At 46.7% G+C, this 19,240-nt stretch overlaps 3 protein-coding genes across 3 annotated transcripts; 1 reads left to right on the forward strand and 2 right to left on the reverse strand.

Moving 5' to 3' along the window:
• Positions 1-3,300: 3,300 nt before the first annotated feature.
• LOC144178549 (uncharacterized) lies at positions 3,301-7,552 on the reverse strand. The gene is made up of 3 exons (XM_077706485.1): positions 7,367-7,552; positions 6,757-6,922; positions 3,301-3,768 (listed from the first exon to the last, which is right to left on the reverse strand). The coding sequence occupies exons 2-3, from the start codon at positions 6,913-6,915 to the stop codon at positions 3,502-3,504; spliced, it is 426 nt and encodes a 141-aa protein (XP_077562611.1). The 5' UTR covers positions 6,916-6,922; positions 7,367-7,552; the 3' UTR covers positions 3,301-3,501.
• A 2,715-nt stretch (positions 7,553-10,267) lies between these two features.
• On the forward strand, positions 10,268-14,000 carry Alg10 (alpha-1,2-glucosyltransferase Alg10). The gene has a single exon (XM_077706487.1). It carries the CDS (start codon positions 10,352-10,354, stop codon positions 11,729-11,731), a length of 1,380 nt encoding a protein of 459 aa, XP_077562613.1. The 5' UTR covers positions 10,268-10,351; the 3' UTR covers positions 11,732-14,000.
• Positions 14,001-15,790: 1,790 nt separating this feature from the next.
• On the reverse strand, positions 15,791-19,144 carry LOC144178551 (ELMO domain-containing protein 1). Its single transcript, XM_077706488.1, has one exon. It carries the CDS (start codon positions 18,852-18,854, stop codon positions 17,907-17,909), a length of 948 nt encoding a protein of 315 aa, XP_077562614.1. The 5' UTR covers positions 18,855-19,144; the 3' UTR covers positions 15,791-17,906.
• Positions 19,145-19,240: the final 96 nt, after the last annotated feature.

Consider the following 19,240-nt stretch of genomic DNA (forward strand, 5'->3'; position numbering starts at 1 on the left):
AGACGTCACTCTTGGTGTTGGCCTGGAAATGTAGGCCCAGGATCTTGATGCTGGGGTTTGGAGTAATGGCCTGGTCATCAAGGAGTATTTGAATGTATTTCTTGATTTGGCGTGAGGGCGGACGACAATGAGCTGTGATTTTTACGTGAACACTTGAGGCCACAGGCTTTAGCACATTGGCGTACATTGGCGTAGTGAAATTCCATGGATTGGTGTGAGCTTCCTTTAATTTTTGTAACTCTTAGCACATGAGCAAGGTGCGCACAGGGCCGCTAGATGGGCGTGGGGGGTCGTGTGACGCTTTCACGTGGCATTCAGCGAGAAGGCAGGGGGTAAACCCGTAGATGTGCTTGGCCAGTACAACATTTGTCTTCCCGTGTTCGCGTGGGCTCGTAGCTAAATCGGTAACACAACGGGCTCTCGCTTTGTTAGTCTATTGGTTCCAGGTTCGATTCCCAGCGGTGCCAGTAAATTCTTTTATTTGTTCGCTGGAGTTTTCTGGTGACACCAACGGTCGCGAAAGAACCCTTGGGGGGTAGAGGTAGAAAGCTTTGCTTTAAAAGTACAAATAACGACCGCGGCATAAAAGAGATAGTTGATGCGAATCGGCGGGGGCACAGTTTGTAATTGCACGGGGCTATCAAACAGTCGGACGGTATGGGTGTGACAAGCTAACGCTGTCAGCTTGATTAGATAGCTCATGAGGACAAGGGGAATGTTTAAGACGCGATGCTGCGGTACCATGTCCTTTATGGTGAACTGCGCACTTTGGCGACATCTTCGCTGCTCAGAACCCTTATTCGCGGGCCGTTATCCATTTTCCTGGCGTAAATCTTGCCATTCTGTACCCAGACATACTTCCAGCCCGTCTCCCGCTTGCGCGCAGTAGCCTGGCCAAGCAGGCGCTTCAGTTCAGGACAAAGATGCTCATTTACAAATACCGGTTCCTCTGAGCCAAGTCCCAGGACCGAACATTTCAGACGAGCGGCACGGGCTTTCTGTAGAAAGTTGTCCCGTTGCTGTCGTCGCGCGAACTGAACCACGATGTTCTGCTGGGTGTCTTTTTTAGCAGTTGGTACTCTATGAATAAATCAGCTGCAGCAAGCGATACTTCCACTTTTTCACCGATTCTGATGAGTAGATCAGTTAAGTCCTCTGAGGCGTTGTCTGGAATTCCTTTTATTTCTACATTCGCACTACGCGAGTACTGCTCAGCTTGAAGAATTCTCGCTTCGTGGTCTTTAACCTGTCGTGCAAGTTCAGCGCACTGTTCTTCAAGTTTCGCGTTTGATGCTTTGAGTACCTGGTTTTCGGCCTTAATTTCTTCATAGTGTTTGTTTGCAAAAGTTATGAAAGTATTCATTTCTCTCAGTTCTTTACGGACGTCCCGATCGAACGATTCTCTTAACTCCTTGAAATCAGCTCGAAGGTCACGCTTAAGTTCATCAAACAGGGCTCTCAGCTCCTTGGCCATGGTTCAAGAAAAGGCACATCAACCAAGAAACAGTCCAATTTCGGCAGCAACAGCAGCAGCGACCGAATCGATGGGAAGGACTGCAGGAATTTTGCACAAACCTGCACCAGATAAGTTGAAAATGCTTCAGTCGACGTTCCTCACTGCTGTCGTGCTGCCAAGTGACCGCTGAAGCCGTCACCCAGGGGTTTTGTACGCCTGGCGCTGGGGGGTGAGCCAATCCACGACTGGTGACTGCAGAAACGTCACAGTAGCAGACGGCACGTTTGCCGTGACGTGCCACTGGAGATAGCTTGATCTGCGCCGTGCGAAAAACAGCCGCAGCGAGATGCAACGGCCAGTATCAGCAGCCTGCACCAGATAAGTTGAAAATGCTTCAGTCGACGTTCTTCACTGCTGCCGTGCTGCCAAGTGGCTGACTGACTCCCACCCTTTTTTCAAGTGTTCGTGCACGCGACTGTGCTCGTGTGAACCTGCCTGACAGTGCTCCACATACCAACGACTAGTGCCTATGTGAACATGCAAACCGTGCCTGCAGCTAACCGGAAGAGGAACTCTAAACGATTACATCGTCATGTGATCATTATTTGTAATACGGGTCTTCCCTTTTCCTTTTCCCCCCAACCCCCACCAGGGCCTCAGGCCTCTTCCCAAATAAAGGTATTTCATTCATTCATTATTGTGTTTACCAGGTTATCTTCCCATTTTTATGCATACTTTCTTGCTCTTCTTCTTGCCATCCTGAAACTTGGTTCAGCGCAGTCTTGAGTGATGTTGCGTGCATGGCTCTCTCCTCAGAAACTTTTTATTCTATGCTTAAAACTTTTTATACCTTCGTCCCCACTCATGTACGGAAAATTCGGCTTGTTTGGCTGCCTGACCACTGTGGATTAACCCTTAATGAAACCGCTGATATGCTAGCTAGAATGGCCTCGGCTTTACCGATTGTAGAGGGGCTTCCCTGTTTGTTTGCGTGTTGCTAGCCTGTTATCGCCAATACCGATTGGCCCAACACGCCTTTGATCACGGGCGGCACACTTCTCCTGAACTTGAACACCTCAGGTTCCACTGGAAAAGAATTCTCCTTGTCAAACTCGCTCCTGCGAAGTATCGCTGAACTCCTTCCGCTGTGGTGTGCCCCTACTTAATGGATACCTATATCGGGCAGGTCTGATAACCTCTCTCTTGTGACACTTTTGCCCCGAAGCTGTGTCTGATGAGAATTTTTTTCCTTTTTGCCGCCAATTTTCTATTCATCGAAGAAGGCTGCTGGAGGCTCCCCTCTTCATTTACTCATCATGAGGCTGCCATTGACTCATGGAATATCACTCGTAAGTTCCTCCAAACGCGACTACTGAAGCTCCAAGTTCACTACTCGACGAAAATCACACAGGCGGTCCTCTGTAAAGCCTAAGATCTCGGTCGGCGCCCAGAACAAGACGGTCGAAGCATCTACTCCGAGCAATGAAATACTGGTTGCAAAGCCCACCATAAAATCAACTGACCAATCTAAAGGGCACAAGTGGATGTCGCAGAATAGCGAGACCTCGCGTGCTACACGTAAGGACGCTATTCAGCCGCGGAAAGACTTAACGTGCTTCAAGAGTTCGATCACGGTTGGGCTGAGGACAGCAACTCAAACAGCTCCACAGACGTTTCAGCGAAAACTACGTCGTACGGTTAACGATAAGTATGAATAACCTGAAATAAATTTTCATCTCTTTTTACACAAAGAACAATTATGGCAGTACGGGCTTGACGTTACTCCAAGGCGAAAGAGATGACTGCTTCTTAAGCACATTCAAAGCAAGAACTCCACAGCGCTATCGGTACCCAAATCATTTATTCCGGCTATACGGCCAGTCTGCCTCCTATCACTTTTCAAACGGAATTCTTATCGCATAACGCTTGTTCGTTCACGGCACGCGTTGCGGAAGTCCTTGGCTCTGTCGAACACACAGTCGTCGTCAGCTGGCTAAGCCGAAGTTGCTGCTGAGAACTTCAGACCAGAGCCTCAGACCAGAGCCTCAGACCAGAGCCACGACGGGGTCCACGGGTTCTTCGGATACCACAGGCTTCGAGAGCGGATCAACGGGTCCCTCGGCCACGGGAACGACTTCGGGGGCGGGCTTGACGACGACGACTTCCTTCTGGACCTTCGTCACTGTGACCTTGGTGACCTCGGGTGTCGGCACCGGCGGCTCCACGCAGCCCGCGTCCAGTTGGTGGTCGCACACCTTCAGCCTGTCGTTGAAGTGCAGGTTGGCCGGGCACTCGAACAGCAGGGGCATTCCCTGGGCGAGGGGAGAGTGAGATGATTAAGCGGTTAATCCACAGTTAATCCGCCCACATGCGATTAATCCGCCCACATGCGAGATATTTCGGAATAAAGTTTTCTTTTGCCTTCATATAAACATCTGCAAGAAAGACCAAGAGGAACGCCATTGTGACCGTTTCATGCCTGCGCATTGAAAAGTGCCAAAAGTAGAGCTTCGGAAATCATTTGTGCATGCTCGTAATAGTCAAGAAAGAATGGGGTTAAACTCCGCTTATCTGGAATGAAAACGCATATACTTTATTTTTTGCGAAAGATTGCCCTACAACATAAGGAAAAGTTTTCATATGTACAACACTGCACCCGTAACATGCAAAAAACAAAGAAGAGACCGGTGCTGGGGCCCCCCAATCCGGCCCTTGAGATCTGGGGGTCGGCCAGGATGGAGCCCTGCGCCTCGGGGGTGTTGCGTTCGGGCGTCCGTAAGGCCTGGGCAAGTCCGCAGCAAATGTTCAACGTCAGCTTCTGACGCAGGAAGCACACAGAAAGGGCCATTGTCCGCAAACGGCGCGTGATATCGGGAAGGCCAAGCGTGGGTGAATGCTGCATGGTGATAAGGCCATTCCAACCCGAAGCCTCCGTAGCACGACCTCCTCCCAACAAGCGAGCCCATTGGGGTTTGTGCGGGGGTTTCCCACCGCACGAACTTCGCAACTTGAGGCCAATTGCTTTGACAGTAATAGTATACGTTGTGCAAGCTTAAGTTAGAGCGGATGCGAGGCGTATACTTGATGTGTAAAGTATTTACAAAACTTTTGCTCCGTCGATGTGGTTGGTATGCGCCATACCACCGAGATGTAAAATTCTGATTCGCCTAAAAACATCTTGCCATAGTTGATAGACGAACATAAGAAAAATTTCGGTTAGGCGCTGTTGCAGAGGCGCATGGAAGCGCAAGCCACACGCCGACCACAATTATTTAGTCTGTGGGGTCCAGCGTCGCGTCCGACGAGGATGTGGCATCTTGCGGCAACGGGCCTCCGCGTAGACGACGCATTCACGTATACATCGCATGGACGGCCACATCATCGTTCCCTCCCAGCTTCGTCCGTGAAACGAACCTCTCCATGTTCTTTGAATCACCTTTCCCCGCCATTAGTTAATCATATCCCTTCATATGATCTGCGAAAAAAAGAAAAAAAAAGTCGGCCACCTTCACAATTGAGATGCGAAGACTGAGGAAGCAGTGGAGCTGGTGTTCTTCTCTAGCTTTGACTTGGCTTTCAGCAGCAAAGCTATTTAAGCTTGAGCTTGGTCCGGTGAAGAAAAAAAAATACCGCGAAAAAAAATTTGGCACCTGTAAAGGGTGCACTGCCGCAGATAGGGTATGATAATGATGATGATTGATGATTGCTATTGGTTTCCCCTTTGTAGCGGGGTGATGACATGTCATCTTACCAAAAACGAACCACATGCTCCTTAAACCACATGCCCTGGCAATGCGCTGCATTACCGCGCGGTGACTTTATAACAGAAGAAGAGTGTGAAGAAGCCCTACAAAGTGAAGAGTAGTGACTCAACTCCGGACTGTCCAGATTGCTTGCGAGAGACTGGAGGAACAAGGACTTCTGCCTCCTGCGCAAGTGCGGCCCGCGTCCGTAGGACGCAGTCACTAAGATTGACACGGATTTTCTGGACCTCAATAAAGTTATCTGCCTGTCTGTCTGTTACCAAAAAGGACTAATACACCTATGTTTTATACTCTTGGTTTAATACTAGCGCTGCTTATAAGGGCAGGCACAAAAAGCTTATTAGGCACAAAATACTTTTTTTTGTTACAGGTGGTAATTGTCAGGCAATATTCACCTCTCTGCTTTTCGTCCACCAGCATTCTAATCTTCTTTCCGTCCCCTCGACAGCCTTGAAGTTAACTTCCTCTGTGTTAACATTAAATCCTAGCGCTTCTGGAAGCCGAATATTTCCCTCTTGTGGATTTGGATGGATACCCTCACATTCTAACACTGTGTGCCGCATAGTTTCTGTTTCTTTTCCGCAGACCACGCATACCCCATCATTTTGTGAATACTTCCTCACAAAGCTCTTAGTTCGAGAGCAACCTGCTCTAGCCTCAAAAAGCAAAGCACTGCCCTGGGAATTATGGAAATTATGACAGTGAAGCCAGCTTTCGCGCATGCTCCAGTGAGTGCACAAGGGGCATATGCGTATGCGCACCCATTTTAAAGGTGATAGTCTTTCTTGGGCTATTAAAACGCAAAAAAGAGGCACAGCTCGCACTACTGGTGCAAGGCTGGAGAAACAGTGGAGCTGGGGATCGACTTAGCTTCTTCCGTTCTTGGATCCGCTGTCAGTGTGGGGGATCGACCGAAAAGGCCTTGTAAAATCCGGCAAAACTTGGCCTCACCCCTCAACCCTTAGCCTATAACCTAGCAAGAGCATAGCAAAGCCTAGCAAAACTTAGCAAAATCGGAAGAAGCTATGTAGACCCCCAGCTCCCCTGTTTTTCCGGTCTAGCACCATGCACTATTGCAAGCTGCGCCAACTTTTTTGACTTCGGCAGTCCTCGCCCGGAATTCTGTCTGGATCTTCTCGACGCCGCTTGACATTATCACGGTCGGCTTCCCGTTCCTTCGCCGATGCTCCGCTTATGCTCCGCTTCTTTTTCTGGACAGAGAATTTTCTTAGGCCTGCTCATCTGAACGGTAGATCGGACACTGATGCCGCCAAGCGAAAACACCTGCACGTCAGAGCCTAAGCCACCCCTGGGCGCAGCCAATCCACCCGAACATCTGCGCCGCTTCTAGCACTCCCCACACCTGCTCGTCAGCCTTTCCTCTTCGATACTTCCACCTACACTTCTTCGCCTAGCGTTTTTCTCCCATTCAATTTGCTGCGCCGATTCTTGAACGATACCTGGCGCGACTCGAAAGCGTTTATTAAACAGCTCCGCTGTTAATAAACGCTTTGAAAAACAGTGAACTGTACGTACCTGCCTGCAGATGAAGAAAGTGGAGCAGTTGGACGGGTTGGCGAAAAGTGTGGCGTTGGCGTCCCTGTGGTCCACTGGCGGGCAATCCGGCAGCGCCTGGCCATGGCACACGACCACGACGCCCAGCCACACAGCCACGGACAGCACGCGGTGCATCATCCCGCTGCTGCATGCGGTGATAAGGGAGGAATGAAGTTGGGCTCCGCGCTGCTAGAACTTCGCCCCGTGACCGAAATTATATCGCGGGCTATGGGGCGCGTAGTCGAGGGCAGCCAGTGATCGATTAAGAACGGACCGGGTTGCTAATCGGACCGAAAACCTTCAGCGCATAAAACAGAAACACGAACAGAGAGTAACTGAACAGGGCAGCGCTGGCCGGCTCTTTCACTACAAGTTTTGCGTTATGACCAGTCACCAACTATAGACCACAACTTTCTACAAATGTCGTGGTCAAATTTAATCTGCAGCCCTTCACTACGGCGCCCCTCATCGCCTGTGTAGCGTCGCTGCGTTAAACCTAATAATCAATCAATCCTACAAAGGACATTCCCTGCGAATTCCCGGTCTATAACGTGGGAAAACGTAAGTGTGCAAAGATACATGTACTCACTTGAGAAGCCGCTCTGCCGCAGGGTGGGAAGACCTTGGGTGAAGGTGGAGTGCAAACACGACTCGGTCTTAGCGATGCATGGCTTTTTATTCGGCCACGGGGCCAAGGACAAGGCGTCATAAAGTTCACCTTTGTGCATTGCGTTAGCGGCGCGATAAAGGGTTCGCGCGGTGGATTGGATGCTCGGGCAGTCACAATCTGGAGCGATGCACGCCTGCGTTACTAAAATGCGCCAGAAGAGGCGGGCTTTTACAGCTATTGCCACTGTCATCAAAAGTGACAGAAGATAAAGCCCGCACGATTACGCGTGCATGGAAATAGAGCTTGCCCCACCTCCGCACCCAGGAACTTGTTCTTGCTTGCCAGGATCTGCAAGTGGACCTCACCTCCTCGCCAGCTTCCTTTCCAGGCTCTCTCCTGCCATCACCCCCTCCGGCCCTTAGACCCTCCCTGCATTAATAAAAGAATTTCACTCGTTCCCTTCCGCGTCATGCGGCAGGAATCACGTGCATGAAGTAGTGACGAGGCAGCTTTGGCAGCAGTGCAAGAGGCTGTTTGCGCATCTAGTGTTGAGCAAATGCAGGTGATAAAATTACATTATGCGCTGACGTGGTGTGAGTCTTGGTGAGAGTGTCCGCAATGGCGAAAAAAGTAGGAAGGAATAGTCGAATTAGAGCTCAGCTTTTTGCGTCAATTTTCTGGATCGCAGGCGGTACGATGTATTGGAGACAGATGTGAAGGAAATAAAGTTATAGGACACTTCAATCCACTTGGAGCGCCTATCGCTTCCAGTGTCATTGCGCCCTTCGACCGTATCAAATGTCTACCGGAAGCACTGTATGGCACTCAACTTGTTGCACTTTATGTCGGCCCCTTATAAGTTTGAATAGGAACGAGATCGGATAGGTATGCTAAACGACAGGGTCAGAGCACTCCTTGTCGTCTCGTCTCCGTCCGTGTACTTTTCGCGCTTCTATCTTTGAATCATGTATAGCAACATGGCCAATTTGCCATGTTAATCGAACAATTTTATCTACTTATCGGAAATTAAAGTAATGGCATGTCCAATACAGGCCGAAAGCCCTTTCTGGCGCTGTTGTAGAATTTGACAAGACATTGCAGAGGTGAGGGGAGTATTTTTAAAGTCTTCTCCCCCTTTCTACGCCGTCATTCAAAATGGAATTTGCGGGAAGCGCAAACTAACTTGAGGACAAGAGGAGAAAACGAAAACATAGGCGAGACGAAGCGTTTCTTCTCTTGTCCGCGTGTTTGCGCTTCCCGTCAGTGCAGTGTATTACCAACTCGTCCAAGCTACCGCTCTTGCAAGTTTCGAAATGGGCTTGCTATACTTTCAACTAAAGAAGGGCTGCATGCACATTGCGAAACTGTAAGGAAGGGGCATAGCGAAAGTATTTAAAAAGGGTCGGTGAGGTTCGTGTTAAAATCCTTCTTTTTTATGCCATTTTTGGGAATGCCTTTTTGGTATGTCGCATGTAGGACAAAGTGGCAAAAAGACCTGCCGGATTTTGAGAAGAAAATGCCTCGTAAATGCAACATGCAACCTGAATCGATGTAAATGGCCTCTTCACAATTGTTTAGCCCAGGTAGCACCATGAAGGTGCTGTTCAGGCCAGTTAGGTGCAGGGGGCCATACTTGCACCAGCCACAGCAGCTGAATTTTCCAGGCAATCGAAAGTGCGAAGGTTGTCCCATCCTTACTCGCTAATGGACTAGGCTGCAAGGGATAAGAAACGCTGTTGGCTGATAAGGCTGTTTCGTCAGCCGCGACATTGCTGGCGACTCCGCATGCAGTGTGCAGGAAGCCACTGCAATCCCACGCTGTTCCGTCTATGTGCTGCTTGCTGGTCGGAAAATTTATTTCCCGGGCCAAACAAAAAGCAGCCTTCATGGTTGCGCATCGTCGCTTGAACGATTTGAAGCACAGGTATGGACGAAGTTTTGTGTGAAACATTAGTGCGAGGCTCGGTTTGCGTGCCTGAGAACTTCGTGCGCACCATCCCACCTCTTTCTATTTTTTATACTTATCGCTTTCGCTGCGAAGCTGTTTATTACTACGGTTCCGTGAATTTTTTGTGTCCATCAACAAATCTGGGGCGGCAAAGTTACTTTCGGCGCAGCCTTTTTTTTTTTTTTCGCGGAAACGGCTGTAACTCTCCTTTTGTCAAAACATTCACAAAAACAATTACCCGGCAGTTGGATTATTAGGTAGTTCACAGTGAAGTTGCAAAGGCTGTGGAATTCCCGCCTTCTGTCAATACATGGGCTTCTGTGGAAGGAAAATGGAGAGTCCCATATTTGCCTGCTGTTATATCAGTTAAAGTCATTTCAACATTCGCAGAGTAATCACAAAATCACAATCACTACCATTACCAAATTATGAGAAAAATCGATGCGCGTACGTTTCATAACCATGTCTGTAATGCATATGTGGAGAAGCATGGGTTTGTTGCTTCCACTTGAAGCGATGCAACTGTTTCCGCACCGAAGCGCCTGACGAACCACAGTGCGAGCACAGGGCACGCTGTATGACGAAGACGTATGTCCTCACTGCTCTACCCAGCCATGTAGCCGAAAGTGCCTTCTTATAAAGCGTGAAGCTGTATGTACACCACCTGTTGCGCTATCAAAGGCTACGAATGCTCGTTGCCGTACATTTAGAGCCTAAATTTGCCGTTGTACGGGGTCTACAAGTTTGAAAGACGCGCTGCCCCGGAAGTGAAATTTGTTATGTTACCGCGCTTCAACAAGCGTTTGTACAAATTTATTTACGGCAATATAAGCTAAACAAATACATTATTGCACGTGAAAAACAAAATACGCAACATATTTTACCTTTTTTTATGCGATGCACAACAAATTTTTGCGTTATACGCAGAAGTTCTACTTCCGGTTTCTGTGGCGCGTGCTGCCGTGGCATTTGTTTACACGAGACAGCACAAGCAAGCTGTTTTGATCCGTAAAAATATGTACCGTTTGCTGTTTGTCGCCGTGACGGCCGTGTTATTTGTTTCATCGCTACTAGTCTCCCTTCGTGTGCACAATGACCAGCCCACGCCTTACATGGACGAAATATTCCATGTTCCGCAAGCCCAGAGTTACTGCCGGTACGACATATTTCACTGGGATCCAATGATCACAACACCCCCAGGATTGTACCTCACGTCGCTCGTGCTGCTGCTCCCTTTGAAGCTGGTCACAAGCTCGGAAATTTGCACCGTGTTTGCTCTGCGTCTCACCAATATTGTTCTTATGGTTGGGAACTTCTACGTGTCATCTTTAATCGCGATCAAGCTTGCCGGCCCCTGCGATGCCCAAGCCCGCACGAAGCTCATTGTCTCAAGTGCAGCAATGTCACTGCTTCCAGTGTTGTACTTCTTCACATTCCTCTACTACACTGACCCCGGAACTGTTCTCTTCCTCCAAATCATGTACCTCTATTCCCTCTTCGATCGCCACTACATTGCGGCGATCTTTGGAGCAGTCGCCGTATTTTACCGACAAACTTCTATTGTCTGGCTGTTTATGGTGGCCGGCTGCAAGGCGCTGGATATCGCCGACAATGTGTTTCGTTCCGACGAAGACAAACCCGAAAGTCTTTCTTGCACAGTCAGCCGGATTATCGCTGAACCCGTGAAACAGGCACGGCTAGTGTTTGAAGTAGGGATGAGAGTTGTGTACGACTGTGGAGGCTACGTCCTTGTTGGTATATCGTTCGTAGTGTTCGTCGTTATGAACGGCAGTATTGCACTTGGGGACAAAACCTCGCACGAGGCTGTCTTTCATGCACCGCAGCTTGGCTATTTCTTGCTTTTCACGCTGTTTCACGCTGCGCCGTATTTGCTACTGCCTAGCATACTGAAGGATTTTACCAAAAGCCTGATGCGGCGGCCCTTTTTATACGCCCTTATAGTACTAGCCTCCATTCTCTGCGTACAAAATTTTACTTACGCTCACCGATACTTGCTGGCCGACAACCGTCACTTTCCGTTTTACATATGGAGGCGAGTGCTTGGGAGAAGCAACCTGATTCGCCAGTGTCTCATACCGTTCTACCTCTACGCAGGCTACGCAATGCTACATCGATTGCAGCACAAGAAGCTTTCTTGGCGACTTCTGTTTTGCCTGTGCGTGGTTGTGGCGACAGTGCCCCAGAAGTTGTTGGAATTCCGCTATTTCATTTTTCCGTACATGTTCTTCAGAATGCAACTCAGAGATGTGCAATACTGGCAGCTGTTGCTGGAATTAGCCACAAATATTGCCCTGAACGCAGCTGTAATGTGGTTGTTCCTAAACCGCACTTTCAAGTGGGAGGGAGATGTAAGCATCCAAAGGTTCATGTGGTGATTGGCCAATAGCTGTGATGCCGGCATGTCTTCACAATTACTCGCCACCAGGACCTCATTTGTGTGTACTAGTCATCAAATTGAGCTATACTTCTGCGAATTAGCCAGTAACATGTAGAACGAATTCTCGGTACATTTTAGCATACTTTCCCGGCTACCAGAAAGTTACAAAGTAACATTTGGCTCTCTTCGTGGTACTGTGCATAATAGTAAGGCCACAAAAAGAACATATTCCATCATTTTTTATCATGAGCAGGCTTTATTTTCGTCGCGTGCAATTTTTTCTATGTAGACAGTAGGTGACCACAATTATACGCAAGCATGCCAATGTTGCACTCTGTTTTCCATCATCTTGGAAACAAGCACTAATATTCACTGTAGGCTGTATCATGTCACGTGTTTGCATGCAAACGCAACTGGGTTTGCAGGTGTTATTGACTTGTATTATCGAGTAACCTGCTCAACTTCAAATCAGGCTTTTGCAGTTGAGCTGAAGTAAAAGGGTGGTTATTTTATCAATCAGTGTGGAAGAGATGTAAACAATGAATGTACGCTATGGGGTGTTTCAGGGTAGGCACTTATTCATTACACACCTTTATGAAATAGCCAAATTGGTTATGGTCATTGTGTTACAAAATATGGCATCTTTTGAACGGGGAAAAATTTTTGCTGGGCCAGTCAAAAGAAATCTGGTGGACATTTGGCACTGGCCTGCTTAATGTGCATATTTTGCTTAATTGCAAGCTGTTATGTGGCTTAGTGTGGTAGTGACTGAAGTGATTCTATAATTGCTCTCTCTTACTTATAAGTCACGTCTTTACACCATCAGAACTGTTCTGTTGTGATGAGAAGGGGACTAATTTACAAGTTTTTATTCTTGCTGTTGCTTTGGTGTGTTGTACGGATATTAGCCAAAACTGATTATGTTGGATTAGTTGACTTTTTGGTACTCAGCAATTCATTTTTGAGGTGAAAAATGGTGTCAAGTAAAATTCAAGTACTGTTTAAGGTTACTGTTAGTTTTCTTTTTTTTTTCATATCTGTAGGGCCATCTTAACCCTGTACTGCTCATATAACGATTTTCATTTTTTCCCTTCCTATTTACGGCCAATGTATATAAACACTGCCCATGTATGTCATTTTTGCTTCGGCCTGCACTTCGTACTGTATGCGTTGTTTGCAATGCACCAACTCACCGAATTCACCGTTGTAACAGAAATATTGACCAACAAATCTCGTGACATTTTTATAGTTTTCATGTAGGAAGCATTGTATTATAGGGAACTGCACATTTTGGTCTTTAAGTTGACCTTTTTTGTAGTGACGTTGCTAGCATTTGAATTTTTATTTTCTAACTTTTTGTGAACAGTGAAATGCAATAAAATTATGCGGCGTGGTGCTTGAAAGTTTATCACCGAACCTCCACATTTTATTTTTACAATGAAAAGTCACGAAAGCAAGGCTGTTGGTGCATGTTTCTGTGAGTGACCGTTCCTAGACTAATGTAATGTGAGGACTTTTTGTTGGGTGCTTTCTTTTTATGTCCTTGAGTAATCCAACAATTTAATTTGTGTGAACATGCTAGAATGACAAGAGTTTTACTAGGTTGACTGAAGGCTGTTCTCAACTGTGAGCTGCCAGTGTGGTTGCCCTGTTCCAGCGAGAGTGAACCAGTTGTGTACATTCAAAAAGGAACAATGTTCAACATGTTGCAGCTGTTCATGCTAAATGAACCGCATGATCTCTCGTAAGTTTTGAATGCCAATGTGCATACTTAAAAATGGCGTGTTTAAGTGTCGTCAGGAAATGTTTTTGTGCTAGGCTGTAAGAAAAAGTGTTGTTTGAGCTACGCATTTGGCCTGCAATGTATCCGGACAAAGTCAAGTGTAGTCGAAAAACATCACGAAGTTTTAGGACATGTTTGTCCAAAGGTGTTTGTCCATTAATTTGTCTTGGCCGCACCTCTGAAGACCACAGCTCTGAAATAGGAGAATACTTTATTGACACAACAGTGAAGATGCCAAAGAAGTGCAACAGTTTGGAAACCACTGGAATGTCAATATCACAAATGTGGCAGTTTTCCGGGCCACATGCTCAAACTGCTTCTCAATGCCCGGGCTACATGCTGTTCAAGCCCAACCACCGGGAACCATTTTTAACTCCCTCTGTTTCAATGCACGAAAGTGAGATTGTCAACATGCTATAAGTCCACGAGGTGTGTCCCGTAGTTTGTGCTGTCGGTAATAAATCAAAATGCTGTCATCTCATTACCTACTTTTTTTTTTTCTCGTCTTCAGCTGCTATCCCTCACATAAGTACAATGAAAAATTTCCACATGTTCAAAATCTAAAGCTATGTTTTAGTTATAAATCTGCTAACAAGTTTCAATGAGTGAATAGCTTACTAGTTTTGCTTGCCAGAATGCTGAAATACTTCCTTGTCATTCAGTACTAAAACGAATTCTCCCACATCCTCTATCAATCACACGTGCAAGTGCCCTGTGAAAAATCATGGCGTAATCTTCTGCACAGTGTCATCATCATTACACAAAAGATCCTCAGCACTTCAAGATGAGTATTCCATTCAAAAATCACAAGGCTGTCTTTTGATGCCCGTAATTTTTTCAGATCAAAATGTCAGAACTGGTGAAACAGAACGTAACGATGAATGTTCATAGCTATCTTTTCAACGCTGACCTAAAATAAATGGCAGAAAAGTAGGATGTCTTTTAGGCTGTATACGATATGCATCACTGTCATCTAAGTCCATCCGTCTACAGGGTGATGAGAGAAAAGGAATACTATACTTTTTCGTGTGTCCTGCTAAAACAACTGCAAGCTAAGTTCAAGTATTCAATAGTACCATTGCGACTCTTCCGTCACTGTGCTAATAATAAGGGTAAAAGCAGCTAATTATACCTGCAATAATTAATATTGAAGCTGTATGCTACATTAAAATACAGTACTATAAAGCAAAATAAAACTTCACTAAAACAAGCCATAAAGGCATGCTACGTATGCAGGCATGGCTATAGCAAGAAACAAAGAAGCTCTGGTCCCAAACTAAGGCCCACAGGTGCTCGGGCCTTCACGTTTCCTTTCATTATACCGCACCGGGGGAAAAATAGAGGTGCACCAAGTGCCCGGATATTTGCTATATTTTAGCTCGCTTCAGGTCAGCACGATTGCGAACAGCTACGCAGTTTATAAAATAGAAGCTGCAACAAGAATGCGCCTTGGCATTCAAAATAACTCTGAGAACTGGCAGCACTACCGTAAAATAAGGAAAGGGCACTGTAGGGGGGATAAATTATGGGACCAAGTGCAGAGGTGCTCAATGAAGGAGGTAGAAACGAAAACTTAATGGCTGCTTGCTTTTTTGTGTTGTGAAGAAAAGGTCCTTGCTTTGTTTTTTGATGCTTCAAGTCATCAGAGCAGCCCCCTCCCCCACCTCCGCTTTTCAAATTTTGGTCCCCCCCCTCCTCCATCTTTTCCAACTGCTTAGCCAGAGATGAAATTCCACACCCATTCCCTCTTGCCTAAATCATGGCACCCACAAGAAAATCCTGGCTGAATCCTCTTTCACTAACATAATTTAGAGCTGCTTTCGGCCAAAACGTGACACAGATTCAGCTTCTCGATGAAATGAAGATTAAACGTACCTTTACTGTATTTCCCCAGACTTCACGGTATCAAGCTTCTCTACTATAGTCATAACTAACTAAAAGGTAATGCAATCACTCTGCCATAAAGGATAATCTGTAAAGGGTGGAAAGAAAAAAAAGACGGAAACGTGTTTGCAGACCTACATCTAAACTGCATCAACAACAGCACTTGCTTAAAAGTCAGTTCGAACCCTCCTTGTAATCGCCTTAAAGCTCTGCACTTATTGCTTATTAACAAGCAGCACAAAAGTAGGCCAACATCCAACTCTGTCTTTACCACAGTAACCCTAAAAGGAACGAAAAAAGAAAAGTTTAAAAACATACCTCCTTTGCACAACACTGAATTTGGAAGCAAACACCAAAAACAATGCTCTGTATAAAGAAACCACTGAAAAGTAAAACACACTTTCTTTTTGACAAGTAATGATGCCAGGCTAATCAACTTACAGTGGTGCTGTAGTTCATATTTCAGAAAGAAATAACAGCACAGGCAAAAATGAGCTTAACTCATTCGGGCAAGAACCACAATGAAATGCATTGACAAATTTTGCATGTTCATGTAGGAGAATGGCATGAGGGGCCATCAAGACAAAATAAAACTTTGTTTGATTTGAAAGAAGCAGCTCTAGGCCTAAAAGACGTTTTTTAAACTAAAAAAGCATTATAAATACCGAAAAATCTTTCAAAATTTGTGCTATACAATGTCAGCAGTGAAATAACAGTAAGAATTCTAAAAGCACAATTCTCAGAGAGGTCAAATGCCCATTAACATCCAAATGGTATGATCAAATGGAAATAGAGGCGCCACTACAATTGCACAGCCAATGTAGTGGGGTTTGTTGGCAGCTACCAATCACACAAGCAACAGCTCCTGCCGGAGATGCAGACACAGAACACCTGCTGTGGACGTGCCCTTCATTGGAAGCGGCTAGAACACGACACTTTTCAGGCACAGGCCTCCACCCTGGCAGATTACCTGACCTCCATCGGTCGATATGGGGATCCCACCACCGCTCCCTCCTTGCATTTCTTCGCAAATGGGAGTTAACCTATACCTGTACCGTAGTCTTTATGCCACCGGATATACTATCACAAAAAAAAAGTCCTTGTGAGAAAGTAGTTTGTGAGTGCCCACTGCTTCATTTGTTTCTGTAATGCTTAAATATTTTCTTTCAGGTTTGTATTTCAACTGGTTTGCATGATAACTGCAAAAAAGCAGTCCTTGCAATGAACCAAACTTGCGTTTCGTCTTCGCAGCCCCTTTAAAGTTCCACTAGCAAAACTTCAATCACCCCTGCCATCTGTCAAAAGGGTGCAGCTATGTCAGTACTCTACTGTCTGCCGATTCATTCTTGAATTCATTCTTAAAGCAAATATCGTGCCGATAGGAACACTGCAAAGGGATGTACACACTGTCTAATCACTCTTGGTAGGGTAGTGTGTGTAGCCCAATGCTCGGCTTTTTCAACCTATTCACGGTAGTTGTGCTTCAGGAAGTGTGCTCGGAAGGGCCATTTCTCTCGATTCAGTGACATCGGGTGCAATGACACACTTGTGACAGAGTGACACCTAAAATGTTGTGAGCACGTTTATCCAATATAAAATGTGCTGCCGGAAATACAAGGCCAGAATAACCACAAAATAGCTTTTTGGTACAATACAGGTGTCTCGTTTAAAGAACTAACATTGCAACTTTAGGCTTCAAAGACTGCAGCACAAGTAATGTATCATCATATAGCTGTAAGCACTTTAAAATATTCATCTAATGCAGCAACAAACATTTTTAGCTCACTGTAGAATAGCCTGCAGGCTTATCCCGTGATGACAGGTAACACACGTTAGCCCAATTGATGCCGAGACGAGCAAATGAGCATTGCTGGGCTACTTACAGTGGCTCTTCAGCAACAGGTCACTTCAGAAAAAAAGGTATGACATAAAACGACGTAACAATGTTTTGATTATGGAACATAATGGGCATGCATCATGCAAACACATCACCCGATATAAAATAACATATGTTCATCCACACACCTTTTAACTTATAACGAAGGAAGCACATTCCCAGCGATTGAAATGAATATGTGAGGTATGAGAAAATAAATTTACGATGACAAAGAATGATTGCAATCACAGGTTATGGCACAAATACTGCAGAGACATTTCGGCTTTATTCAGGCGTGGTGTAATAAAAAATTTTCGGAGCTTGCACCATCTGCATTTTTTTTTGCACTAGATACCGTGCCTTGCACAAATCACACTTAAATTGTTAAGTACCACCATGCATTTTGAAAAGGACTCATTTGAAATGGCGCTCAAAATCGAGCCACGTCTTGCTACGTTTACTCAATAACCGTATCTACTCATGCCTTTGGCATTCATAATACAGCTGTCACCGGTGCCTGCGTATTGCTGCTTAGAGGCTGAAACAGGTCGTGTGAACCTTACTCTCGCCGTTATATTCAACACCCTGTGAGACACATCGCACAACGCTGGGGCAGAGAACAGCGCAGCCTCAGACTTTTTTCACGGCCACGGACAACTTGAACACGCAGTCGTCCTTTTCGAGCATCTGAATCAGGCGGTCCTCGAACTTGTCCCGGATGCGGTTGAACTCCATGATGTCCACCGGTTTCTCGGCCAGCCAGAACTTGTCGAACTCGAAGAACACGTAGCAGTAGGCCCTGTTGAAGTCGTCCACGTGCGGCCTCTCGACGACGGCGTTGAATATGTGCGACTTGAGCTTTCCCTTGACAAGCAGGTGGTACAGTAGGCTGGTGAGATTGATGCCCACGATGGCGAACGAGTAGCCGTACTCCGGGTGCAGCGAGTGCGACAGAACGTGCCGCGCGACGTCGGTGTACTCGGTGGCGAAGAAGACCAGGTTTTCCAGCCCCAGCATGCCCATGCCGCGGAAGTCGGTGCGCGGGTCGTCGCCCTGGAAGCCGATCTCGGTCCACTGTTTGGACACGGGACCGCGCAGGTGCTCGTCCGGCCGCAGCGACTTCCACAGCCGCAGGAGCTTACTCAGATGCTCGGGGTCTTGCGCCACGAACTGGGCTTTGCGCAGGAGCTCCACCTCGTACACGAGCTGTCGGTAGCCGCACATCTGGAGCATGCTGGTCCGAAACGAGCGCACAAACTCGCGGTGCACCTGCGTGTTGATCTTCTTCACGTAGGCGACGCCGATCACCGCGTACTCGACGGCGCTGGCGGATATATCCTTGGTGAAGCGACCTTCGTCCGCGAGTTGCATCAGCCGATCGTAGATGGTTCGCACGGCAGGGGTGCGCGACATCTGCAAGCTCCACTCGAGCTCGCGGGTCCGCTGGCATCCGCGCTCGGTGCCGTAGCAGATCCGCTGCAACTCGCACAGCCGCGTCAAACTACGAAGAATCCACTTGACCGTTGGCCTGATTTGCATGTACAAGAAGGCGGCGATGCGATTTAGTAGGACCCACATTGCCGCACCGACAGTGCCGACACGGCAGACGCACGACACAGAAAGTCACGCAGGCAGCAGCTGATTGACGAATCTAATCTACGCGGCGTCCAGCAAAAACTACCCAGCGTTACGCTTGATGTTTCATCTTCTCAACATCCTTGTAAGTGTCTTGAGTCCCTTTAGGACGAGAAAATATATGCGAATGTAATTAAAAGTAGGTATTACGACAGCCAACTACACGCGCAAATCCGACTGCAACGGCAACAACGCCAACAGCCTGGACGCCATCACTGCAAGTTTTGTTTCGTTTCTAACGTGGTCAGACTTCAAATTACAAGCGCTATTACCACGTTACCGTAAGAAATTGTTAACTACAATTGTAGTACTTTATTACCCTTTTTAAA

Source organism: Haemaphysalis longicornis, unplaced genomic scaffold (genome assembly GCF_048455015.1).
Source record: "Haemaphysalis longicornis isolate Haplotype H1 unplaced genomic scaffold, Haemaphysalis longicornis Haplotype H1 scaffold_4, whole genome shotgun sequence".
Lineage (NCBI taxonomy): Eukaryota > Metazoa > Arthropoda > Arachnida > Ixodida > Ixodidae > Haemaphysalis > Haemaphysalis longicornis.

Coding starts and splice junctions, on each gene's coding strand:
- LOC144178549 (XM_077706485.1), bottom strand. CDS start 6,915: ATGATGCACCGCGTGCTGTCCGTGGCTGTGTGGCTGGGCGTCGTGGTC. Junction 3,769..6,756: donor CTTTCTTCATCTGCAGGCAG/GTACGTACAGTT, acceptor CCCCTCGCCCAG/GGAATGCCCCTGCTGTTCGA.
- Alg10 (XM_077706487.1), top strand. CDS start 10,352: ATGTACCGTTTGCTGTTTGTCGCCGTGACGGCCGTGTTATTTGTTTCA.
- LOC144178551 (XM_077706488.1), bottom strand. CDS start 18,854: ATGTGGGTCCTACTAAATCGCATCGCCGCCTTCTTGTACATGCAAATC.